The sequence below is a fragment of the Tachyglossus aculeatus genome, chromosome 26 (assembly GCF_015852505.1).
Source record: "Tachyglossus aculeatus isolate mTacAcu1 chromosome 26, mTacAcu1.pri, whole genome shotgun sequence".
In the NCBI taxonomy this organism is placed as follows: Eukaryota; Metazoa; Chordata; class Mammalia; order Monotremata; family Tachyglossidae; genus Tachyglossus; species Tachyglossus aculeatus.
Window position 1 is genome coordinate 7,915,547 of NC_052091.1, and position 25,537 is coordinate 7,941,083.

At 54.2% G+C, this 25,537-nt stretch overlaps 1 protein-coding gene across 1 annotated transcript; it reads left to right on the top strand.

The window, feature by feature from the left end:
- The first annotated feature begins 1,072 nt into the window (after window positions 1-1,072).
- RAB11A (RAB11A, member RAS oncogene family) lies at window positions 1,073-24,013 on the top strand. The gene is made up of 5 exons (XM_038767407.1): window positions 1,073-1,174; window positions 16,174-16,369; window positions 17,493-17,686; window positions 18,813-18,893; window positions 23,664-24,013. The coding sequence occupies exons 1-5, from the start codon at window positions 1,135-1,137 to the stop codon at window positions 23,801-23,803; spliced, it is 651 nt and encodes a 216-aa protein (XP_038623335.1). The 5' UTR covers window positions 1,073-1,134; the 3' UTR covers window positions 23,804-24,013.
- The last annotated feature ends 1,524 nt before the right edge of the window (window positions 24,014-25,537 follow it).

A 25,537-nucleotide genomic window follows, 5' to 3' on the forward strand; every position in this document is an offset into this window, starting at 1 on the left:
CTGGACTAAGCCCTTGGGAAGTCCAAGTTGGCAACATCTAGAGACGGTCCCTACCCAACAGCGGGGTCCCTGGGTAGGGACTGTCTCTAGATGTTCCCAACTTGGACTTCTCAAGCGCTTAGTACAGTGCTCTGCACACAGTAAGCGCTCAATAAATACGATTGATGATTGATGATGAGGGGGCTCAGTGTGGGGGAAATGGGGAAAGGAGGGCATGTGACCTGTATATACGTATATGTTTGTACATATTTATTACTCTGTTTATTAATTTATTTATTTTACTTGTCCATATCTATTCTATTTATTCTATTTTGTTAGTATGTTTGGTTTTGTCCTCTGTCTCCCCCTTTTAGACTGTGAGCCCACTGTTGGGTAGGGACTGTCTCTATATGTTGCCAACTTGGACTTCCCAAGTGCTTAGTACAGTGCTCTGGACATAGTAAGCGCTCAATAAATACGATTGAGGATGATGATGTTGCCAACTTGTACTTCCCAAGCGCTTAGTACAGTGCTCTGCACACAGTAAGCGCTCAATAAATACGATTGATGATGATGATGTTGCCAACTTGTACTTCCCAAGCGCTTAGTACAGTGCTCTGCACACAGTAAGCGCTCAATAAATATGATTGATGATGAGGGGGCTCAGTGTGGGGGAAATGGGGAGAGGAGGGCACGTGACCCGTGTGCGGGGGGGAGGGGGGGTGTTGTGCGCACGGCACCGGGCTCGGGGGGCGGGGCCTCCTGCGATCGACGGGAGGCGCGCGCCTGGTCTCGCTCCGGCCGGAAGTGTGGCAGCCGTCGGGCGCGCTGAGGCCGGAAGTGAGGCAGACGTCGGGCGTGGCTCTAGGCCGGAAGTGTGGCATCCGTCGGGCGCTGCTCCGGCCGGAAGTGTGGCAGCCGTCGGGTGTGGCTTTAGGCCGGAAGTGAGGCAGCCGTCGGGCGCGGCTCCGGCCGGAAGTGAGGCAGCTGTCGGGCGTGGCTCAGGCCGGAAGTGTGGCATCCTCCGGGCGCGGCTCCGGCCGGAAGTGTGGCAGGCGTCGGGTAGGGAGGGGCGGGGCGGGGCGGGCCTGGTCTCCATCGTCGGGCCTCCGTCGTCCGTCTCGGCGGCAGCGGTGGCAGCGGTGACCTCCCGCCATGGGCAACCGCGACGACGAGTACGATTATCTCTTCAAAGGTGAGGCCTTCCTCCGTCCGCCGGCCATCCCTGGAGGGCCTCCGGGAGGAGGGGGTGCACCCCGTCCGCCCCCCCCCACCGACGGGTGGGCCCGCATTTATCCACTCACTCAGTGGTAGTGATGGAGCGCTTACTGTGTGCGGAGCGCTGGGCGAAACGCTCTTCATTCAGTCGTACTGATGGAGCGCTTACTGTGTGCGGGGCGATGGGCGAAACGCCCCGCGCAGCGCCCCTGTTCACTCAATCCCCTTCCTTCCTCTCCATCCCCCGCATCATCATCATCAGTCGTATTTATTGAGCGCTTACTGTGTGCAGAGCACTGGACTAAGCGCTTGGGAAGTCCAAGTTGGCAACATCTACAGACGGTCCCTACCCAACAGCGGGCTCGCAGTCTAAAAGGGGGAGACAGAACAAAACCAAACAGACTAACAAAATAAAATAAATAGAATAGATATGCACAAGTAAAACAAATAAATACATAGAGTAATAAATACGTACAAACATGTATACACCTATACATCTATACATCTATACGCATCTTACCTCCTTCCCTTCCCCACAGCACTTGTATATATGTTTGTACATATTTATTACTCTATTCCCTTCCCCACATCTATACATATATACGCATCTTACCTCCTCCCCTTCCCCACAGCACCTGTATATATGTTTGTACATATTTATTACTCTATTCCTTTCCCCACATCTATACATATATACGCATCTTACCTCCTTCCCTTCCCCGCAGCACCTGTATATATGTTTGTACATATTTATTACTCTATTCCCTTCCCCACATCTATACATATATACGCATCTTACCTCCTCCCCTTCCCCACAGCACCTGTATATATGTTTGTACATATTTATTACTCTATTCCTTTCCCCACATCTATACATATATACGCATCTTACCTCCTTCCCTTCCCCGCAGCACCTGTATATATGTTTGTACATACTTATTACTCTATTTATTTTACTTGTACCTATCTATTCTATTTATTTTTATTTTGTTAGTAGTAGTCCAGAGCACTGGACTAAGCGCTTGGGAAGTCCAAGTTGGCAACACATAGAGACGGTCCCTACCCAACAGTGGGCTCACAGTCTAGAAGGGGGAGACAGACAACAAAACATAGTAACAAAAAAAATAGAATAAATATGTACAAATAAAATAGAGTAATATTTACTGGCACACAGGAAGTGCTTAACAAATACCATTCTTCTTCTGATTATTAGTATTATTCTAAGCACTGGGGTAGAGCCAAGTTAATCAGGACCCTGTTCATTCAATCGTATTGATGGAGCGCTTACTGTGTGCGGAGCGCTGGGCTAAATGCTCGGCGCATCTCCCCTATTCATTCAATCGTATTTATTGAGCAATTACTGGGTACAGAGTACTGTACTAAGCGCTTGGGAAGTCCAAGTCGGCAACGTCTAGAGACGGTCCCTACCCAGCAGCGGGCTCACAGTCTAGAATGGGGAGCCAGACACTAAAACAAAACATATTGACAAAATAAAATAAATAGAATAAATATGTGCAACTAAAATAGAGTAATTCATTCATTCAGTCGTATTTATTGAGCGCTTACTGTGTGCAGAGCACTGGACTAAGCGCTTCGGAAGTCCAAGTTGGCAACATATAGAGACGGTCCCTACCCAACAGCGGGCTCACAGTCTAGAAGGGGGAGACGGACAACAAAACAAAACATATTGACAAAATAAAATAAGTAGAATAAATATGTACAGGTAAAATAAATAAATAGTGATCCATTCATTCCTTCAGTCGTATTTATTGAGCGTTTACTGTGTGCAGAGCACTGTAGTAAGCGCTTGGGAAGTACAGGCCGGCAACATATAGAGAGGGTCCCTACCCAACAGCGGGGGTCCCTACCCAACAGCGGGCTCACAGTCTAGAAGGGGAAGACAGACCACAAAACATATTGACAAAATAAAATAAATAGAATAAATATGTACGAGTAAAATAAATAAAAAGGAATTCATTCATTCAATCGTATTTATTGAGCGTTTACGGTGTGCAGAGCACTGGACTAAGCGCTTGGGAAGTACAAGTCGGCGACATATAGAGACGGTCCCTACCCAACAGCGGGCTCACAGTCTAGAAGGGGGAGAACAAAACAAAGCGTATTGACAAAATAAAATAAATAGAATAAATATGTACAAGTAAAATAAATAAATAGAGTAGGGGTCCTCCTTCCTCCCCCCCCCCGCCCGGTCCTGCGGCGTTGGCCAGTTTGCGGTCCGTCGGTTGGTTGGACTGCGATATTCCTCTTCCTCCTCCTCCTCCTCCTCCTCTTCCTCCTCCTCCCGGAGGGAATCCGGGAGAGCCGCCCCCCCCCCCCCCCCCACACCGGCCCCCAACCAACGGCCAAGCCCCAGGAGGGCAGGGCGGGGCAGGGAACAGAGGGCCCGGACCCACATATTTATTCTATTTTAGTTCGTTAATCTGTTTTGTTTTGTTGCCCGTCTCCCCCCCCTTCTAGCCTGTGAGCCCGCTGTTGGGTAGGGACCGTCTCTAGATGTTGCCAACTTGGACTTCCCAAGCGCTTAGCCCAGTGCTCTGCCCACAGGAAGCGCTCAGTAAATACGATTGAATGAATGAAGGAATGAGTTAGAACTGTGCACACAGTAAGCGCTCAATAAATACGATTGAATCAATCAATCAATCATATTTATTGAGCACTTACTGTCAGCTCGTTGGGGGGGGGGGGCAGGGAATGCGTCCGTTTATTGTTCTGTCATCCTCTCCCAAGAGCTTAGTCCATTCATTCATTCAATCGTATTTATTGAGCACTTACTGTGTGCACAGCACTGTACTAAGCGCTTGGGAAGTCCAAGTTGGCAACATCTAGAGACGGTCCCTACCCAACAGTGGGCTCACAGTCTAAAAGAATGAATGATGGGTGGGGACGGGGCAGGCCTGGGGCATGGGGCGCTTCCCCGGGCGAGGGTTGGGGGGAGAGGAGGAGGAGGAGGAGGAGGAAGAGGCACCTTCTGGGTTCGGCCCTTGGCACTGGGAAACCCGCACCAACCCACCCACCCACCGCCCCTCGTTGCCACTTCCTCTTTCCTGGGCCCAGCTCTTGGGCTGCAGGTGACCCGGCCCTGCCCTCAGACAGACAGACAGATAAATAATCAGCACCTGTATATATGCTTGTACATATTTATTACTCTATTTATTTATTTTACTTGTACCTATCCATTCTATTTATTTTATTTTGTTAGCATGTTTGGTTTTGTTCTCCGTCTCCCCCTTCTAGACTGTGAGCCCACTGTTGGGTAGGGACTGTCTCTAGATGTTGCCAGCTTGTACTTCCCAAGCGCTTAGTCCAGTGCTCTGCACACAGTAGGCGCTCAATAAATACAATCGATTGATCGGTTGATTGATTGATAATCAGACAATCCACCAGCCACAGCGCCTGCTGCATGCGGAACCCTGGGCCAAGCGCTCGGGAGAGGACAGTGTAACCAGCAACGGACCCGTTCCCGCCCCACAACCAGCTCTGCCAGGCCGCCTGATGGGTCGAGCGCTTACTATGTGCATTCAATCAATCAATCGTATTTATTGAGCGCTTACTGTGTGCAGAGCACTGGACTAAGCGCTTGGGAAGTCCAAGTTGGCAACATATAAAGACAGTCCCTACCCAACAGTGGGCTCACGGTCTAAAAGGGGGAGACGGAGAACAAACCCAAACATACTAACAAAATAAAATAAATAGAATAGATATGTACAAGTAAAATAAATAAATAAATACAGTAATAAATATATACAGATATATATCATCATCATCATCATCAATCGTATTTATTTAGCGCTTACTATGTGCAGAGCACTGGACTAGGCGCTTGGGAAGTACAAGTTGGCAACATATAGAGACAGTCCCTACCCAACAGTGGGCTCACAGTCTAAAAGGGGGAGACAGAGAACAAAACCAAACATACTAACAAAATAAAATAAATAGAATAGATAGGTACAAGTAAAATAAATAAATAAATACAGTAATAAATATGTACAAACATATATCATCATCATCATCAATCGTATTTATTGAGCGCTTACTATGTGCAGAGCACTGTACTAGGCGCTTGGGAAGTACAAATTGCCAACATATAGAGACAGTCCCTACCCAACAGTGGGCTCACGGTCTAAAAGGGGGAGACGGAGAACAAACCCAAACATACTAACAAAATAAAATAAATAGAATAGGTATGTACAAATAAAATAGAGTAATATATCTGTACAAACATATATACATATATACAGGTGCTGTGGGGAAGGGAAGGAGGTAAGATGCATTCATTCAATCGTATTTAGTGAGCGCTTACCACGTGCAGAGCACTGGACTAAGGGCTTGGGAAGTCCAAGTCGGCAACAGATAGACACGGTCCCTACCCAACAATGGGCTCACGGTCTAGAAGGGGGAGACAGAGGATGTCCAAATCACAGCGCTGGACCCGGAGGTCCGGAGCGGACAGTAGAACAACAATAACCAGACACATTCCCGGCTCACAGCCAGCTTTGCCAGTCACTCATTTATTGGGCACAACAGTGGACCCAGCGGTCCGGAGCGGACAGTATAATAACAACAAGACACTTTCCTGGCTCATAGCGAGCTCTGTCAGTCATTTATTGAGAAGCGGCGTGGCTCAGTGGAAAGAGCCCGGGCTTTGGAGTCCGAGGTCAGGGGTTCAAATCCCGGCTCCGCCACCTGTCCGCTGTGTGACTTTGGGCAAGTCACTTCACTTCTCTGCACCTCAGTTCCCCCATCTGGAAAATGGGGATGAAGACTGTGGGCCCCCCGTGGGACAACCTGATCACCCTGTAACCTCCCCAGCGCTCAGAACAGTGCTTTGCACATAGTAAGCGCTTACTAAATGCCATCATTATTATTATCACTGGACCGAGCACTCCGGAGAGGACGGTTGAGCAATCAACGGACACGTTCCCGGCCCACAGCCAGCTCTGTCAGTCATTTATTGAGCGCTTACTGTGTGCGGAGCGCGGGACTAAACACTTAGGAGAGGGCAATATAACAATAAACAGACACATTCCCTGCCCACAGTGAGCTTTCAGTCAATCATTTGTATTTACTGAGCGCTTAACTGTGTGCAGAGCACTTCTATTTATTCTGATGACTTGACACTTGTCCACATGTTTTGTTTTGTTGTCTGTCTCCCCCTTCTAGACTGTGAGCCCGTTGCTGGGTAGGGACCGTCTCTGTTGCCAGATTGTAATTTCCAAGCGCTTAGTACAGTGCTCTGCACATAGTAAGCGCTCAATAAATACGATTGAATGAATGAATGCACTAAGCGCTTGGGAGAGGATGACAGAACAATAAACAGACGCATTCCCTGCCCCCACAACGAGCTGACAGTCTAGAGGGGCAGACAGATATTAGTATGGGGAAGTAGATGATGGATCTGGACCCGAGCGCTGTGGGACTGGGAAGGGGAATCAATCAATCAATCGTATTTATTGAGCGCTTACTGTGTGCAGAGCACTGTACTAAGCGCTTGGGAGGTACAAGTTGGGAATGAATAAAGGGAGCGAGTCAGGGCGACACAGAAGGGAGTGGGAGACGGGGAAAGGAGGGATTAGTCGGGGAAGGCTTCTTGGAGGAGATGGGCCCTCAATAAGGCTTTGGAAAGGGGGAGAGTCATCGTCTGTGGGATAGGAGGAAGGAGGGCGTTCCGGGCCCGAGGCAGGACGTGGGCGAGAGGTCGTCGGCAAGAGAGACGAGATGGAGGTACACCTCTAGGATGCCCCAACCTCCCTCCACCCCGTTTCAGTCAGTCGTATTTATGGAGCGCTTACTGTGTACAGAACACAGTACCAAGGGCTTGGGGGAGCACAACACAACAAGGCAACAGACCCATTCCAACATTTGATTCCCCCCCCCACAGCTCCCCCAAACCCCCAAACAGGTCCCAGCCGTAGCACACCGAGCCCTTAATCGCACCTGGCCCGTCTTGGAGTTGCGGAGTGGAAATCAGAGACGGTGGGGCCCATGGTTTGGTGAAGGCAACCAACTGTGGGGAGTGGGAAAATGTGTCTCGTGAGATTTTTTTCCCTTTTTTTGGTGCGTGTGTGGCTTCTCTTGGGGAAACGTACACTCCTTTTTTAGACGAGTAATAGCAGCAAAGTAGCAACTGGCAGGCTCCAAGTGGGGGCAGGGTAGTTAGACTGCAAACGGGCGTGGGTTCTGCCGAGGGTTGTGAGCGTCTATAAAAATTAGAGAAAACCCGAACTGTTCCAAAATCGTTCTACCCCGTCAGAGGCCCTTTTTCGATTTTGGAGCATAAGGGTCGGCCCCAAGCAGCGTGACCCGCTGGAGAGAGCACAACCCCGGGCGTTGGAAGGGTCTGCGTTCTAATCCCGGCTCCGCCACTTGTCTGCCATGGGACGTTGGGCGAGTCGCCTCACTTCTCTCAGTCTCAGTTACCTCATCTGGCAAGTGGGGATTAAGATTGTCAGGCCCCATGTGGGAGAGGGACTGTGCCCAACCCCATTTGCTCGAATCCACCCTAGCACTTAAAACAGTGCTTGGCAAGTAGGAAGCGCTTAGCAAATGCCGCAAATATTATCATCATTATTATTATTAACAGGCCGTTGTGTTGGACTCGGAGTTTTTCTGAGCCAAACGTGCCGGGTCCTTGGTAGGATGTTGCGTTTTAAAATACAGGTGAATTGTTTCCGAAAGATTTTTATCCAAAGAAAGTCAGATGCGGTTTTAAACTAAAGGGAAGGCAGGGTAGCGGAAAGGAGGAGTTTGGTGGCCTGGTCCGGGAGTCGAGGCCCACGTTCTAGTCCTGACTCTGCCGGTGGCCTTGGGACAGTCGCACCTCTCCGAGCCTCAGTCTTCCCGACAGTGAAACGGGGATGAGATCCTTGCTCTCCTTCCCTCGTAGGTTGGGGGCCAGAGGCGGCGCCCAGTCCGATTAACTTGTAATAACGGGTGACTCTCGGCACTTACGTAGTAAGCACTTAATAAAGGCCATCATTATTATTACTTAAATGTTTGCAGAATGTAGAACTACCCTTGATTTTTGTGTCTCTCCAAGGCTGGGTCACTTAACCGAGAAGAGTAAATTCTTCAAACTCTTGGAAAGGTTTCTAATCTTATTGGTTTTCCACTTAGGTGGCTCTCCAGCAGGCTCTACCAGCCGACGTGGTTGAGAACTGGGGTTTTTCAGAATGCCCTTACCTAGAGGAACATTTCCTTCGGCCCCATGGCGATCCTAAACCCTGACCAATTTAAGGGCGCCGCCTTTCATGTGGGAATTTCCACGCCCCGCGGAGTTGGGGGGCTGGGGGGAGAGGGGTGGCCACCACCACCAGCATTGTGAGAATATGCTGTACCTCTGAGTGTGACCCTGGACAAGTCACTTCACTTCTGGGCCTCAGCTCCCTCATCTGTCATATTCATTCATTCATTCATTCATTCAATCGTATTTATTGAGCGCTTACCATGTGGGGATTAAGACCAGGAGCCCCAGTTGGGACAGGGACCGTGTCCAGCCTGATTAGCTTCTATCTACCCCAGCGCTTAGAACAGTGCATGATGCGTAAATACTATCATTCCCATTATTATTATTACAGTTACCCTTTGTTCACCCCACCCTCAGCCCCGTAGCATCTATATACGTAGCTGTAATATATTTTAATGTTTGTTTCCCTCCACCCCCCGAGACCGTAGGCTTCTTGTGGGCAGGGATCGTGCCTAGCAACTCCATCGCATCGTCCTCTCCCGAGCGCTTAATACAGTGCTCTGCATCATCATCATCGTCATCAATCGTATTTATTGAGTGCTTACTGTGTGCCGAGCACCGTACTAAGCGCTTGGAAAGTCCAAGTTGGCAACATATAGAGACCCAACAGTGGGCTCACAGTCTAAAAGGGGGAGACAGAGAACAAAACCAAACATACTAACAAAATAAAATGAATAGATATGTCCAAGTAAAATAAATAAATAAATTAAGAGTAACAAATATGTACATACATATATATAGGTATACATATGTACATATATACATGTATATATATACATATATATATATCTGCACACAGTAAGTGCTCAATAAATACCTTTGAACACAGAATGAGGCACCACACAAGTCAGCGTGTCTTCTAGACTCAGCTGAATGGGGCTCAAAAGGGGCCCACCTGCTTCGAAGCCAAATCAGTCAATTGGATTTATTGAGCACTTATTATGGGGAGAGCGCTGTACTGAGCGCTAGGGAGAGGGTGATAGAACAGAATGAGCAGACATGTTTCCTGCCCAGACGGAGTCTAGGGGGGAAATAGTTGAGAACCGTCTCAGCTCCTCTTTGGAAATCAGGTTCTCTTGTAGACTCCGGACCAATTTAAATTGTGATTCCCCCCCCCCCCCCACCCGAAAAATTAGCAGTCTGGGTGGGTATAGCCAAACTGGAAGAACTTGCTCTTTCACTTCTCCGTGTGTCTCGGTGTGTCCCGATGTGGGTCAGGCTCGTAATTAACTCTCAGCTGATTGTCGGTGACACTGGCAAGTGGAACAGGGCAAAACCTGGCAGGGCGGCCCCTCGGGAGTTTCTCTTTCTCGGTTTTCGATTGTGCAACCGAGACGCCGGGCCGGATCCGGAGAAACCCTCCGGGGCTTCAGGCGGCGGGACACACGGTTTCCCGGCCTCCGGACGGCTTTGTCTTTTGGCCAAAAACCAAGTAAGGCCGGCCAGTCTCCCGGGAGAGTCCTACGATGGCCTGGAGTCCAATTTAAAGCGAAAAAAGAGGCCCCTTCTGCTGGAACACCATCAATAGATCAATCGGTGATATTTATTGAGCGCTTACTGTGTGCAGAGCACCGTAGCAAGCTTCTGGGAGAATACAGTACAACAGTCGGTGGGCCTGTTTTCGAGAAGCAGCGTGGCCTGGTCGTAATAATAATAATTACGATGGTATTTGTTAAGCGCTCACCATGTGCCAAGAGCTGTTCTAAGTGCTGAGATAGACACAAGGTGATCAGGTTGTCTCACGTGGGGCTCACAGTCTTAATCCCTATTTTACAGAGGAGTTAACTGAGGCCCAGAGGAGTTAAGTGACTTGCCCGAGGTCACACAGCAGACAAGTGGCGGAGCCGGGATTAGAACCCACGTCCTCTGACTCCCACGCCACTAAGCCACGTTCTTACTGCCCAGTGGGTCAGACATGAGCCTGGGAATCAAGAGGACCTGGGTTCTAGTCCGGGCTCCACCCCTTGTCTGCTGGCAAAGTCACTTCACTTCTCTGGGCCTCAGTTACCTCATCTGTAAAACGGGGATTAAGACTGTGAGCCCCATGTGGGACGGGGACTGCCTCCAACCTGATTAGCTTGTATCTATCTACCCCAGCACTTAGTACAGTGCCTGGTGCATAGAAAGCACTTAACAAATAGCATTAAAAAACAAAATAGCAAACCACCCCCACCCCCAAGAAGCAGCTTCCCTGTCCACAACGAGCTTACAGTCATTTTGCTGTGGAGTAAAATGGTCAGGAAATGGTCCAAGTGTCAGGATTAAGGAGGTGGGCGTCGAGACCTTAGTTCTTTGGAAGCGCTCGGTCAGGCCGAAGCACGGTCGATAGACCCCACCCGAGAAACGGCCTTCACGGGGACTGCTGGAGTCTTTTACTCCTCACACCTGTGGTTTCGGCTCTCTAAGGAACAAGATGAAAACAGGTCCCGGGTACAATCCCGACTTAAGGACTCCACATCGTTTCTGTTTTCTTAGGGCCAACTGAAATCTGGAGGGTGGGATGCTTCTTTCATACTCTACCCTGTTTTATCAAGAAAGGCTATGCGGTAGAAAGTAGAAACTGTAAATTCTTTCAATCAATCAATCAATCAATCGTATTTATTGAGCGCTTACTATGTGCAGAGCACTGTACTAAGCGCTTGGGAAGTACAAATAGGCAACACATAGAGACAGTCCCTACCCAACAGTGGGCTCACAGTCTAAAAGGGGGAGACAGAGAACAGAACCAAACATACCAACAAAATAAAATAAATAGGATAGAAATGTACAAGTAAAATAAATAAATAAATAAATAAGTAGAGTAATAAATATGTACAACCATAATAAATATGTACAACCATAATGTACAACCTTTCCTATGGTAGGATGTGGCTATGTAACGACTGGTTGCGTTGAAGCGCTTTTTTTATGGTATTTTTTATGGTATTAAGTGCTTCTAGACTGTGAGCCTACTGTTGGGTAGGGACTGTCTCTATATGTTGCCAGCTTGTACTTCCCAAGCGCTTAGTACAGTGCTCTGCACACAGTAAGTGCTCAATAAATATGATTGATTGCTTACTACGTGCTAGGCATTGGGATAGATACAAGCTAATCGGGTCAGACGCAGTCCCTGTACCGCAGGGGGCTCACAGTCTTAATCCCCAATTTACAGATAAAGTAACTGAGGCAAGGAGAAGTAAAGTGACTTGCCCAAGGTCATTCAGCAGACAAGTGGTGGAGCCAGGATTAGAACCCGGGCCCTCTGGCTTGCAGGCCGCTGCTTCGGCTTACTCTGTGCTAAACATTGGGGTAGATACGATAACGTATCAGATTGGATACGGTTCCCGTCCCACACGTCTTGGCCTGAGAGAGGGAGAATAGCTATTTAATCCCCATTTGCCAGATAAGGAAGCTTGAGGTCTAGAGAAGTCAAGTGACTGGCCCAAGGTCACCGGGTCGGCAGATAGCGGAGCCGGGATCAGGGCCTGGACCTTCGAACTCCCAGGCCTGCACGGTCGTAATGGAATTTATTGAGCAACGCAACGAGTGAACATTTGGAGAAATCCCCTGCCCTTACGGAGCTTGTAGTCTAAAGGGGGAGACTTCTACGCGGAGCATTTTCAAAGAGTGGGAGCAGGGTGGCGGAATAAACAATTGGGCGGATAAAGAAATGATGGGTTGCAGGCGGGAGAGAGACCTAAGGGTAGCTGTTGGAAGGGAACCAATGAGAGCTTGCTGAAAAGGTACCGTTAAAATTCTCTGAATGGGATTTGGGAAGAAAAATGAACTTCCCTTCCTTCTGAGTAATTCATAATCAACAGTTATGGTGTTGAAGCACTAGAGTAAGCACTGGGGTAGATAACGAGATAATCACGTTGGACACCCGGGGCGCACGGTTTAAGTAGGAGGGGGTGGGATTTATTATTGTTAATATGAATAATCCCCGTTTTGCAGATGAGGCAGCTGAGGGCCAGGGAAGCGAAATGACTTGCCCGAGGTCACCCAGCCGACAAGCGGCGGAACCGGGATGAGAGCCCGGGCTTTTTCCACTAGGCCCCGCCGCGTCACTGTCCTAGTCCAGGAATGTTCTCCGAGAAGTTCACCTCTTGTTGTATTGTCCTCTCCCAAGGGCCTCGTGCAGTGCTCTGCGCAGAGTGAGCGCTCGATAAATGCCATTGATTTTTGGCAGCGGGCCCGGCCTCCCGCCGAGCTAGCCGGCGGACTGGCCCGGCGGGGCTGGGCTTGTCCGGCCCCGGTGGGACGCTTCCAGAGAAGGCCCACGGACAAGCAGAGCTGGCCGCCGCGGGCTGCCCTTCCTAGGCCGGGTTGGCGGGGACTCCAAAGAACCCAGGCCCCCGATCTCCAGCCGGCTCCTCGGCATCACCTGAGGCCAGACGGGTCCCGCTCAGAAGCATCCCCTCCGCGCCCTCAACGTCAGTGGCTCGAATCCAAGCCATCGTGGTCATCCCTTGTCACGGTACCTGTCCCGCGCCTGCCGGGTGGAGAGGGGACGGTACGACCCAGCCGAAGAACACCCACCGCGGCCGGCGAGGAAGGATGGAACGGGAACTCCCCCTCCGTCCCCTAAAAATCGATATAAAGGACGAGGATGGTGATCAGTACAGCGAGAGAGAGGGCAGCTGTCCTGTTCCCTTCTGGTCCAGTTTTGGGTACAGTCTGAAGCTGGGGTCCCCCCGCCAAGGGTTGGTGAGATCGCGGAGCCTCTGAGTTGGTTTTCCGGCCCGATGGCGGTTGTCGGGTTTTTTTCCGGCGAGCTTCCGGTAATGGTGCTCGACTGGGTTCTCCTACCGGAGCGACTGGAGGGACTCTGGGGGTCCGCGCGATGGGCTAAGCCCTGGAGTCCCGGTCCCTCGGGTGGGGCCGCGGAGGGGGAGGCGCTCACAGTCTACCTAAGGTGAGTCGGCTACGTTTAATATGGTAGTCGGCGCTGAACGGGAACTACAGGTATTAGATACGCGAGGCGACGAGCAAATCCCATTTAAAAGATCACCAATTGGCAGGCTGAGATAACCACATCTCAAAAAAAGCCGTCACCGGGAGGTGGGGGGGCCCGGTGCGGTGAATGTCTAGGAAGCTCCCCCGGGGGTTGGGCCAGGAGGCCGCTGCGACCTCCCCTGACCCGGCTCAGGACCCCCGGACCACTCGGTCCGAGCCTCGGTGACCCCTGATGACGACTTAGCGGGAAATGACTTTTGACCTCACCTGCCGCCTCAGCCATTGAGAGCCCAGGGGCCTGGATTACACGGGCACCCCAGGCTCGGGGCCCGGGGACCGAACCCCAACTCTGAGCACACCCAAGGGAAGAGGTGGGCTTGGGCCTCCTCCGTAGATCATTTGCGGGCCATGCGCCCGAGGAACACCTCGCCCCGGGTTGGGTCTGGTTTCTCGGAGGCTGCCAGTGGCGGGCAGGGCTGTGCCGACCTCTCGTCCGGAGCCTTTGGGAAAAGGGGAAGATCCCGGTTTTCCTCCATTTTCCTCCACCCGCAGCTCTTCCGGCCATGCACCTCTGCCAAGTGTCAGGGCAGAAGGGGCTCAGAATAGCCCCATCTCCTTCCCCTCCCACATCCCCACCATTGGGCCTAGAATCCTAAAGGCGGGAAGTCATTTGTGCGGCAGCTGGAAGTGCCACCCATCTAACAGCCTCAGCACTGGGCGTACGCGGAGTAACCAGTTGATCTGTCGTATTTGCTGAGCACTTACTGTGTGCAGAGCACTGTACTGAGCGTTTGGGAGAGTCCGATTCAACAGAGTTGAAAGCCACCGTCCCTGCTCACAGTGAGCTTGCAGGCTAGAGGAGTCAGCACAAGGGCATTTATTGAGCACCTGCTGGATTGGGGGCACTGAGCCTAGCACTTGGAAAGCCCAAACCAAGCTGACGCTCACACGGGCCTGCTGATGATTTTTTAAAATGGTATTTAAGCACTTACTGTGCGCCAGACACTGTACTAAGCACTGGGGTAGATGCAAGTTAATCGGGTTGGACACGGCCCTCGACCCTCGTGGGGCTCACACCCTTAATCCTCACTTTACAGACGAGGGAACTGAGGCCCAGAGAAGTAAAGCGACCTGTCCAAGGTCACCCGGCGGACAGCTGGCAGAGCCGGGAGTGGCTTTATTCACTAGGCCACGCTGCTTCTCATCTGATGCGAACCCAGGCCTGAGGCTGGCACTTCATTTCCTTCCAAAAGCGGAAGACGGGCTGTGTGGGCACCACTTCCTGGGGCCGCAGACCGCCCGCCACCCACGGTCCGGCCAGCCGACTCGGCGCCGGGCCTATCGAGCGGACGGATCCCTGGCTCCGTATTCCCGCTCTCCAGCCTCCCAAACTCCCCGGGAACCAGCCCCACAAACAGTTAAAAATCCCTCCCCTTCCTGGCGCATGCAGACTCCGCAGCTCCACTGACATCTTGCTGAATCAGCTGCAGGGGAAGCCGAAAAAAATCAGGTTCCGATAAAGGCGCGCCCTGCTCCCACCCCCGCTCCCGCCAGTGACGTGCGGTGTAGCGGGGCACCTAGTCGGTCCCCCCCGGAGGAATGCCAAACGGGTCTTGCCTCCCGGGACACGCTCACTCTGCTCATTCCCAATCCCCCCCGGCCCCTCGCTGAGGTGTACGACCCAGGCAGCCGTCATTCTGTTGTCCTGTTGGATTTCCTTGTCCAAGATTTTTGCCGGAGCTAGGGGATGGGCAGGGAGGAGAAGGGAGACTATCCATCAGCGCGTCGGTGTGGGGGTGTGCGCCTGAGTGAGGTGGGATGTGTGTGTACACCTGGGACTCACAGCCCAGCCCTGAGACTGCAAACCCAAGGGGGTCAGGGGCTTGGTCCAGTAGCAGTTAAAAGCGTGAAGGTCACTGGAGCTCCCTGCGGTAGATTCAAGGTCACGAGGTTGGGCACGGTCCCCGTCGTGGGGGCTCCCGGTCCAGGCGGGAGGGAGAAACAGGGCTCCAGTCCCTATTTTGCAGGCGAGGAAACAGAGGCCCCGAGAAGTGACGCGATTTGGCCAAGGTCCCACAGTAGGCAGGTGGCGGAGACAGGGTGAGAACCCGGGTCTCCTGCCGCCCGGGCCCCGCCCAGCTCGGGCGAGCGCAGGGCTGCGGCTGGTGCCCGGCGGCCCCTTGGCGGTGCCCAGTCCCCACCGCCCTCTCACCTGCTCAGGCGCTCGCGGCGCCCGGCCAATGGTCCCGAGCCGTTTGGCGGTCCTCGGCCCGCCTCGGCCCTTTCTTGCCGCGAGCGGGTGCAAAGCTTTGGGTTCCGACTCCGTCGCCCGCCGTCGTCGAAGGCGAGGGCCCCCCGTGGTCAGGCCCCGGCTGGCCGGGCTCACGGCGTCGTGCGGAGCCACGGTGTCGGCCGGTCTGGGTCGGGGCCACGGCTCTGCGGGTTGAGTAGCGACAGGTTGTCACTCGCGGGACGGACCGTGGGCTCAACTGGCGACTCAACTCCAGGCGCGCCGTAAATACCATTATTATTAATATTCTTGATTATATTTATCATCGCTATCGCCGTTACGTATAATATTTAAGCACTTACTACGTCAGGCCCCCGTGCTGAGCGCCGGGGTAGATTCCCGGTAATGGGGTCGGACCCAGTCCCCATCCCACGTGGGGCTCCCAGTCTAAGGAGGGGCGGGGAGGGGTCGGTTTGGGGGTGCCGGCGGGAGGGAGGTGGGTGGTGAGCCCCTCACGACCGGGCCTCGCCGTCTCCTGTCCCTTCAGTGGTCCTCATCGGAGACTCCGGAGTGGGCAAGAGTAATCTCCTGTCGCGATTCACCCGCAATGAGTTTAACCTGGAGAGCAAGAGCACGATCGGCGTGGAGTTTGCCACCAGGAGCATCCAGGTGGACGGGAAGACCATCAAGGCGCAGATCTGGGACACGGCGGGGCAGGAGCGCTACCGAGCCATCACCTCAGCGTAAGTGGGTGGGCGGGACCCCCCTCAGCGTCGCCGGGTGAAGCCGAGAAGGCAGAGGGAAGGAGGAGGATGGTGGGAGCGGGGGCGGGGAATCTGGTCAGCGCTTAGTAGGTGTCGAGCACTGGGGTAGGGACGCGGTCATCAGGTCAGACACGAGCCGAGTCCCACGTGGGACGCGCACGGTGAGTCGGAGGGAAGCTGGGGATTGAATCGGTGGTGATAGCAATCATCAGTGCTATTTCATTGAGCGCTTGTTATGTGCAGAGCACTGGACTGAGCGCTTGGGAGAGGGCAGTACAACAGGATTAGCAGACACGTTCCCTGGCCATAACGAGCTTACGGTCCAGAGAGGGAGACGGACTTTAATATGAATAAATAATTCATTTATAATTTGTAATTTAAAGGTACGTACTTAAATGCTGTGGGGTGGGGTGAATAGCAGATGTCCGAAGATCCAAGTGCAGAGATGATGCCATAATAATAATAATAATACCTTGTTTTTCTACCAGCAGCGTGGCCTAGAGGAAGGGGCCTGGGTTTTAGTCCCTGCTCGGTGTCCTTGGGCAAGTCACATATACTTCCCTGGGCCTCAGTTTCCCGCATCTGTACAATGGGGATGAAATCTGTGTTCTCCTTGGGCTGTGGGACGGGGAGTGAGTCCCGCTGGAGCCTCTGCATTTAGTGCAGTACTTGGCATAGAATAAGGGCTTGGCAAGAACCGCCGTCGTCGTTACCGCAGCCCTTTGGTTTTTCCGAAACACTCTGATGGCAGCGATCTCATCAGATCCTCACACGGCGTCCCTTGTGAGGTGGGGAGAGGCTGGTGGGCTTCTCCCCATTTTACAGGTGAGGAAAACTGAGGCCCGGAAACAGGGTCTTCCAGCTCTGTGCCCTTTGCACTGGACTGTGCCGCCTCCCCTCCATCCCTCAGGCCCTCCCTCCAAGCGGTGGCTTGTTGAGAAGCCCAGGTTTAATTCCGGGAAGGGCTCTGCTCCTGAAGGAGCTGGTTGGTTTGTGCGGCGTACGGAGTCCCGAGAGCGCCCGAGGCTCGTTGGGCTGATGGTGCCAGGGGCCTGTGACAGCCAGCGGTGTGCCCTCTCCCCCCCCCCCGTCCCCGCCACAGGTACTACCGCGGAGCCGTGGGGGCCCTGCTGGTGTACGACATCGCCAAGCACCTCACGTACGAGAACGTGGAGCGGTGGCTGAAGGAGCTGCGGGACCACGCCGACAGCAACATCGTCATCATGCTCGTGGGGAACAAGAGCGACTTGCGCCACCTGAGAGCCGTGCCCACGGACGAAGCCCGCGCCTTCGCAGGTGGGTCGGGTCCCGCGGAGGTGGCACGGCGGCGGGGGTCTCGGCGGGCCCGGGGACGGGGCATCCCGGCCCCTTCGACCACCCTGTCCCGGGAACAGAAGCCTGGGCTGGCAGGGGCGACTGGGGCGGCGACGAGAGGCCCAGCGGCGATGGCACGCGGAGCCCTGCGGATGCGGGGGAGAGAGAGGCGCCCGTGTCGGGTGCCCACAGAAGGCCGGCCCGCCATCAGGCAATAAATGGGGTTAGCAGACACCTACTGTAAGCAGAGCACTGTGCTGAACGCTAGAAGACATGATCCTTGCCCTTGAGGAGCTGACGGTCTAGCCGGGGGAGGCGCACACAAAACGAGTACAGCTCCTCAGAAGAACTGTGGTATTTGTTAAGCACTTACTATGTTGCCGAGCCCTGGGATAGTTTAAGGGGGCAAGCGGATGGGGCACAGTCCCTGCCCCGCGTCGGGCTCTCACAGCCTGAGGGACGGGATGGAGAGGTGGAGATGGATGGAGCGCTTCCTCCCTTGCCGGGGAGGAAGCGCCGAGGCGGCCCAGTGGGGAAGGAGATGCGGGCGGAGGAGGTCTGGCAGAGACGGCCGCAGCGTGCGAGGGGTAGGAATCGGGAGCAGGTGGGTGGTTCGGTCACCCACGCTGACTGACCGGAGAAGACTCAGTCAGTCTGTTGTATTTACTGAGCGATGGCTGTGTACAGAGCACAGCACTATACTAAGCACTTAGGAGAATACAGTATAGCAATAGAACAGACATTCCCTGCCCACAACGAGCATATACTGGCTAGAGAGGGAGACAGACATTAATAGAAATTATAGATTATTTTACAATATTATATTATATTTGGATCAGTGGTCCCTCGGTCCCTGGATTTTTGCCCAAGGAGTCCCACCGGCCCCCCTTCAAGGTCTGTGTCCGTCGAAATGTTTGTGAGGCCGCTCCTCGTGACAGTGATCTCTGAGCCCTGCATATGCGTGGGTTTAGACTGTGAGCCCACTGTTGGGTAGGGACTGTATATGTTGCCAACTTGTACTTCCCAAGCACTTAGTACAGTGCTCTGCACACAGTAAGCGCTCAATAAATATGATTGATGATGATGATGCGTGTGTTTGTGCCCGCAGAAAAGAATGGTTTATCGTTTATTGAGACGTCGGCTTTGGACTCTACAAACGTAGAAGCTGCTTTCCAGACAATCCTGACAGGTACGCCTTGTATTTGAAGACCTATCGTGTAAGTCGACTGCCCGTCTCTGTCTCCCCCCGCCCCCCCGGCCCGGCCTCACCTCGGGCCCAGCGGCATTTCCCAGTTAGCCAGAAATAGGATACGAAGGTGAGACGGGCGCGTGGGGAACGTGGCTGAGCATCAGGGTTGGGATAATAATAATAATGATGGCATTTGTTAAGCGCTTACTATGCGCAAAGCACTGTTCTAAGCGCTGGGGGGGATACAGTGTGATCAAGTTGTCCCACGTGGGGCTCACAGTCTTAATCCCCATTTTTACAGATGAGGTAACTGAGGCTCAGAGAAGTTAAGTGACTTAATAATAATAATAATGATGATGGCATTTATTAAGCCCTTACTATGTGCAAAGCACTGTTCTAAGCGCTGGAAGGATACAAGGTGATCAGTTGTCCCACAGGGGGCTCACAGTCAACCCCCATTTTACAGATGAGGTAACTGAGGCCCAGAGAAGTGAAGTGACTTGCCCAAGGTCACACAGCTGACAATTGGCGGAGCCGGGATATGAACCCATGACCACTGACTCCAAAGCCCGGGCTCTTTCCACCAAGCCACGCTGCTTCTCAAGGTCACACAGCAGACTTGGGGTGGAGCCGGGATTCGAACCCATGACCTCTGATGAGGCCGTGTGTGGGACAGCCTTCCTTTTGAGGCTTGGATTCCCCTACCTGCATCTGCCAGGCCTCTGGGCAGAGACCCCTCCCCTGGGAAATGTCCCGTCCATTCCCAGTCATTCCGCCCCCCTCTTGGCCGCGGGCGCGAGGCTGTGTGCAAGGGACGGGGACCGTGGCCGCCGCTAAAAGCCGCCGGAGCGGGGCCCTCCTCGGCCCCGGGAGGGAAGGTCGGATCGACTTCCAGGTTCTCGCCGAGGACCTTGGGAAAACCAAACCGGAGACGAGTGGTTGAGCTCTGTGGGAGAACTCGGGTGGGGGGGACCGCTGGGAGGGGGCACCACGCTCGCCGCCGAGTCGGTCAAAGGTACGCGCCAGTGGCGACTCGAACTCGGAGGCACGCGGCCCCAGGAGCCTTTCCGGTGTAGGCTCCGGGGCGCTTCCTGTGTGCCGAGCACTGTACTGAGCGCTTGGGAGAGCACAACAGAACAGAGTCGGCAGGCGCGTTCCCGTCCCGTAATGAGATTACAGCGTAGAGGCTTAGGGCGGGGAGAGTGACGTGCCCAGGTCAGAGGCTTAGAAGGGAGCTTAGAGCAGCGTGGTGGCTTAACCGGTGGCTGTTGTGTCGCAAGTCGCGGGCACAGTGTGCCGGGGCACCCTCTCCTCCCCCGGTCCCCGGTCCCCCCCGTCCCCCAGCGGTCCCCCGCCCCGCAGAGCGCGCTGGAGGAAGAAGCCCCGGCCGATTCGTGACACTTGACTTTGTGCAATTGAGCTTGTGCAACTGAGCTGTTTTCTTGAAGAGACGAAACCTCCCCGCCTCCCGCCCCCGGGCCAGGGCTCGGACGGAGCCGTTCGGGGCTAATGGAGCTGCCACCTTAGGGAAGCAGCACGGCCTGGGAGCCGGAAGGACCTGGGTTCTAATCCGGGCTCCTCTCGTCTGCCGGGTGACCTTGGGCAGCCTCACCTGTAAAATGGGGCTGAAGACGGCGAGGGGCTGCATCCAACCTGATTAGCTGGGATCTGCCCCGGCGCTTGGAACGGTGTTTGACCCATAGTAAGCGCTTAACAAATACCATTCTTGTTATCATTATTATATTACTATTATCATTCCTATCGCATCCTCCCTTCCTGAGGAGGCGGTGTCGGGTGCTGCCGGTTTCTCTCCGAGCCCCCAGATTGATCTTGGCGCTCACCAGTCGGAAAGCCTCGAGCCGGCGAGGTTTCAGCCGGCCTCTTTGCCCATTGCCAAGGCTCCACAGTTAGGGTTTCTGTATTATTGATGATGATGATAATAGCAGTAGTAAGCACTTACTAGGGGCCGGGCACCGGAGCGGGTAGACGACGGTCGCATCAATCCAGCAGTGGTACTTATTGAGTGCTATAGAGCACTTTAGTAAGCACTTGGGAGAGTACAACACAGCAGAATTAACAGCCACGCTCCCTGCCCATAACGAGCGTCTTCCACGGTGATGACAACCGGAGGGAGAGCTGGCGTCTCCCCGTCTCTGGATGAGGAAACGGTGGCTCAGAGAGGTGAAGCGACTGGCCCAAGGTCACACGGAAAGCTGGGCTCCGGGGCCCGCGCTCTTTCCACTAGGCCCCCCCGCCCCCCGAAACCTAGTGTTAATGGCTGAACGCCCACAGGCAACGATGAGCCGCTCTCTTAGTTGTTACCGGTAATGGGGAAGCCTGACTTGATTGAACGTTTTGGGCTCTTAGGGCCCTCCAAGTGGAAACCGGGAGGGAGCTTTAGTCCCCAGTGTCGGGGGTGAGGGTGGGAAGGTGACGTTTCATGACCGCTTCTAGCAACCGAGGCCTCTGACATTTGGGTCATTGGGCGGGAACTCCCCCAACCTCCACAGAGCCTCTGGGAGAAAGTTGGCATTGCTCCTGCCCATTTCCCTTCTGAGATACCCACTTTGCTGCTCCAAGAGGGGGGGATCTCCCCCTCTCCTGGTGATCCACCTCCCTCCTCTCCCCCAGAGAGGAGCTCTGTCGTCTTCACCAGAGCCTGGCTTGCCAACTTCCTATTCTCTTCTCCGAGCCCGTCCCGTCCCCGTTCCACGGGCAAACAGCTCTCTTATCTTTTCTTCATCCCTAGGTATAGATGAGCTTGTGGCCGGGGTGGGGCTGGGGCCGGCCCACGTCCAGAAGGCGGGACGCACGTCCTTGTCCCTTCCCCTGACTTCACATTCCCCTCTCTTTAATCATTGACCATCCCGGGACTGCGGCCAAGCCTGCCCTGGGTCTGCAAGGTTCCTTACGCTAAACCAAACTGGGCACGGAGTCGAGGCGGGGGCCGAGGTGTGATGCGGCTAGTTTCAATTTTGCTTTCTTTAACCTTTGACCCTCCTAACCTGCTCCCCACCCCGCTGATTTCCTAACACTTTTGACTCTCGGCTCTAAGGGTTTGGGAAAGAGGAACTAGAGGAGCCGGTGATAAGACAGGGCTCCCAGAGCGGGCACCGTGCGAGCCAGAGCAGCCAGCTGTCTGCCCCCAGCCTCCGCCTCCGTGAGACATATGCCTGCCTTGGAGAGGTGGGGCAGGCCAGTTTGACTTGAATCACGGTATGTGGGATCTGAGGCGGAACCGGAGCTAAGATTTCAGTCCCAGACTTAGCGATTCCTCATTCGGAAAACGTCAAAAGAAATCCCGAAATCCAGTCGTGCTCATTCATTCCATCGTACTTATTGAGCGCTCACTGCGGGCTGAGCACTGTACTAAGTGCTTGGGAGCGGGCAGTATAACGAGAACCAGACACATTCATCCCCTGCTCACAACAAGCTTAGTCCAGAGGCGGAGACAGAAATTAAGATAAATAAATCACAGATATAGACATAAGTGCCTTAAAGGTACATAAATTCTACAGGTATTGGCATTGGACAGTTATCTATCGGAGGAGTATCCAGGCTGGCGGCGTAGGAATGGGTGTGTGAGAGAATCCTTCTAGAGAGCGCTCACTATGTGCAGAGCACTGTACTGAGCACTTGGGAGAGCACAAGTCAACAGAATTAGCAGACCCGTTCCCTGCCCGTGACGAATTTACCGTCTTGAGGGGGAGACAGGCAGTACAGTGAGCTGGGAGGTTTTCCTTGCCCTTGAGTGGGGAAGGATGGAAGGGGTGAGGTCCACGGGGGTGAGGCGGGCCAAGTGGGTTTCTGCTTTATGCCCCCCGCCCCTTCCCCCAGGCCAGAATAAAGCCCTTCAGGATGAGCGGGGGCCCCATCACAGATTTGAACCTGGCCAGGTGCAATCTGGATCTCAAGCTCAAATCCCTGCTCTCTTCCCTCCCCTCGTGTCCCCTCCCCTTTCCCATCCGAGGGTGAGGAGAGGAAGAAGAAGACCGTGAGCCCACTGTTGGGTAGGGACCGTCTCTATATGTTGCCAACTTGTACTTCCCAAGCGCTTAGTACAGTGCTCTGCACACAGTAAGCGCTCAATAGATACGATTGATGAGGATAACGATGAAGAAGGGCATGGTGAGCCGGGACTCGGACGGGCGGGTCTGGGTGGGTAAATGGCCCCCCCGCGGCCTAGTGGAAAGAGTCCGGGCTTGGGAGTCAGAGATTGTGGCTTCTCATTCCGGCTCCGCCACGTACCAGCTGTGCGACTCTGGGCAAGTCACTTCACTTCTCTGTGCCTGTTACCTCATCTGTAAAATGGGGATGAAGACGGGGAGCCCCACTTGGGAAGACCCGATTACCTTGTATCTACCCCAGGTTTAGAACGGTGCCTGGCACATAGTAAGCGCTTAACAAATACCATCATCATCATCATCTGAACTAGGGGCTAGGGCTGCCTCACCCCATCTCCCCCCCTGCACAAACACACCTCTCTCTCTCTCTCTCTGCAAGTCACTCTCTAAACTGTAGCTCGTTGTGGGCAGGGAACGTGTTTGTTATATTGTGGTATATTGTCCTCTCCCAAGCGCTTAAGTAGAGTGCTCTGCCCACAGTGAGCGCTCAATAAATACGACCGACTGACTGGCCAACCTCCCTGGGAAGCGATCACCGCCAGCGAACGGTCTGACCGCGACCTCTGACCCTGGGGGACGGCCTTCCTGGAGGGGGGGGAGGGGCAGCAGCCCCCCAAGGTAACAGCCACCCCTTCTCCTTGTCCAGAGATCTATCGCATCGTGTCGCAGAAGCAGATGTCAGACCGGCGCGAAAACGACATGTCTCCGAGCAACAACGTGGTCCCCATCCACGTCCCGCCCACCACCGAGAACAAGCCCAAGGTGCAGTGCTGTCAGAACATCTAAGGCTCTTCGGCTCTCCCCCAGAAGGCTGTTGTATAGTCCATCGCCCGGCTCCGAGATTTAAATATATTTGTAATTCTTGTGATCACCCTTTTTTTTTTTTTCCCTCCCCTCTCCCCTCCTTTTTCGGTGTGTGTCCCATGATCTTCCCCTCTGAATCCCTCCATGACCTCGGTCTTGTTGATTTGAGTCTTATAAAATCACCCACCCGCCTCCCCGAGTGACAGCAGCTTCTTTCCCCGCCCAGCGCTACCAGGCCTAGTGGAACTAAACGTTCGGATTCCTCAAACTTCCCGCCGCTCGCTCGCTCGCTCGCTCTCCGACCCATCTCCACAGACTGAGAAAACCGGAAGGCCGGGACCCAGCCGGGCCCCGATAGGCAGCGAGCGGTTTAGGGAGACTAGGGACCTGATGGTCCTTGCCTCTGTGGGGTTTTTCTGAACACACGTAAGAGAAGTAAACCCGAGCTGGGTCGCGAGTCCCGCCGTTATTGCCGAGTGGCTTCTCCCGGGGCGTCTTACGGTTTCTCGGACCACCCGGTGTCGGGGTTGCAGGGGGAATCAGGGCGACACCAAAGCCTTCCTAGAGGGAGGACCTTCCTAAAGGGAGGTTCGCGGGACCCTCCTGGAACAGGCCCCCGACTCGACAAGGGGTTCGGCGACTCGCATCCGGTCTCGAAGCCTTTCTCTCCCCCCCCACCCGCCCGCCGATTCTGGGCTTGTAGACGAATGGACGGATGGAGGTGGGGCGGGCTGATTCCTCCCCCCCACCCCCACAGAAGCACGCACGGACCACTACGCTCTCTGTCTTCCTTTCCGGGATGACGGCCAGCACTTAAAACCTGCCCGGTTGGGGAGGGGGTGCTCCCCGGCCCTGTGGCGGGAGGGGCAGTTGGGGGGGGGGGTGCTCCCCGGCCCTGTGGCGGGAGGGGCAGTTGTGGGGGGGGGGGGCGGGCGCGGGGGTCCCGGCCGGCCCGGCCTCTCGCGGTGCTCATGACGTGCGGGGCCCACGGACGGCATCGCCGGAGCCCGGTCCTCGGTGTCCCCCGCCGAGCCGCCGCGGCCCTCCGTTCCGAGGACGCTCTCGATCGATTTGTAAATTGCTACTTTGTATTTTATGCATGTACTGTACCTTGACTCCTCTTTTTTTCCCCTCTCTCTTTTTTTTTTTGGTTTTAACTTTAGATATTGATTTAAAAATCTACTCCTTCCCATTCACGCTAATAAACAGTTCCGGGGGGACGAGTCCCTTTGTGGTCAGATCGCCTTCTTGCTTGGAGCCGGATACGGGCGGGAGGGCGAGGGAAGGCCCCGTCTGGGCCGGTCGCAAGCATCCCTCCCCTTCCCCACACCTCCAAAGAGACCCTGGCGACGTGTCCGGCCCAGGGGCTGTTTGCCCCCTGGGCGGGCATGGCCTTGGTGGGCTTGGTGAACTGCCCCCACCCCAGAGGGGCGGCTAGCCAGCCCGATAGAAAACGGCCAAGTAGCTCGGGGACAGGCCCACGTTGCCGCCAGTCCGGTGAATTGTAAGCTCCTTCCGCGCAGGGATGGGCTCGGCTTTTCAATTCCGGGCCAAATATCAGTGGTCTGGCCGACAGCCGTCCCAGTTTCCATTCGGATGGAAAGAAAGACGCGTGGCCCAGTGGATCTGGGTTCTAATCCCGGCTCCACCACTTGTCTGCTATGTGACCGTGGGTGAGTCACCTCTCTACCGCATCCGTAAAATGGGACTGTGAGG

What these genes read in the sequence shown, in the direction of transcription:
- RAB11A (XM_038767407.1), top strand. Translation starts at nt 1,135, where the DNA reads ATGGGCAACCGCGACGACGAGTACGATTATCTCTTCAAAG. An exon ending in TACCGAGCCATCACCTCAGC is followed by an intron (nt 16,370 to 17,492) that starts GTAAGTGGGTGG and finishes TCCCCGCCACAG; the next exon opens with GTACTACCGCGGAGCCGTGG. An exon ending in CGAAGCCCGCGCCTTCGCAG is followed by an intron (nt 17,687 to 18,812) that starts GTGGGTCGGGTC and finishes TTGTGCCCGCAG; the next exon opens with AAAAGAATGGTTTATCGTTT.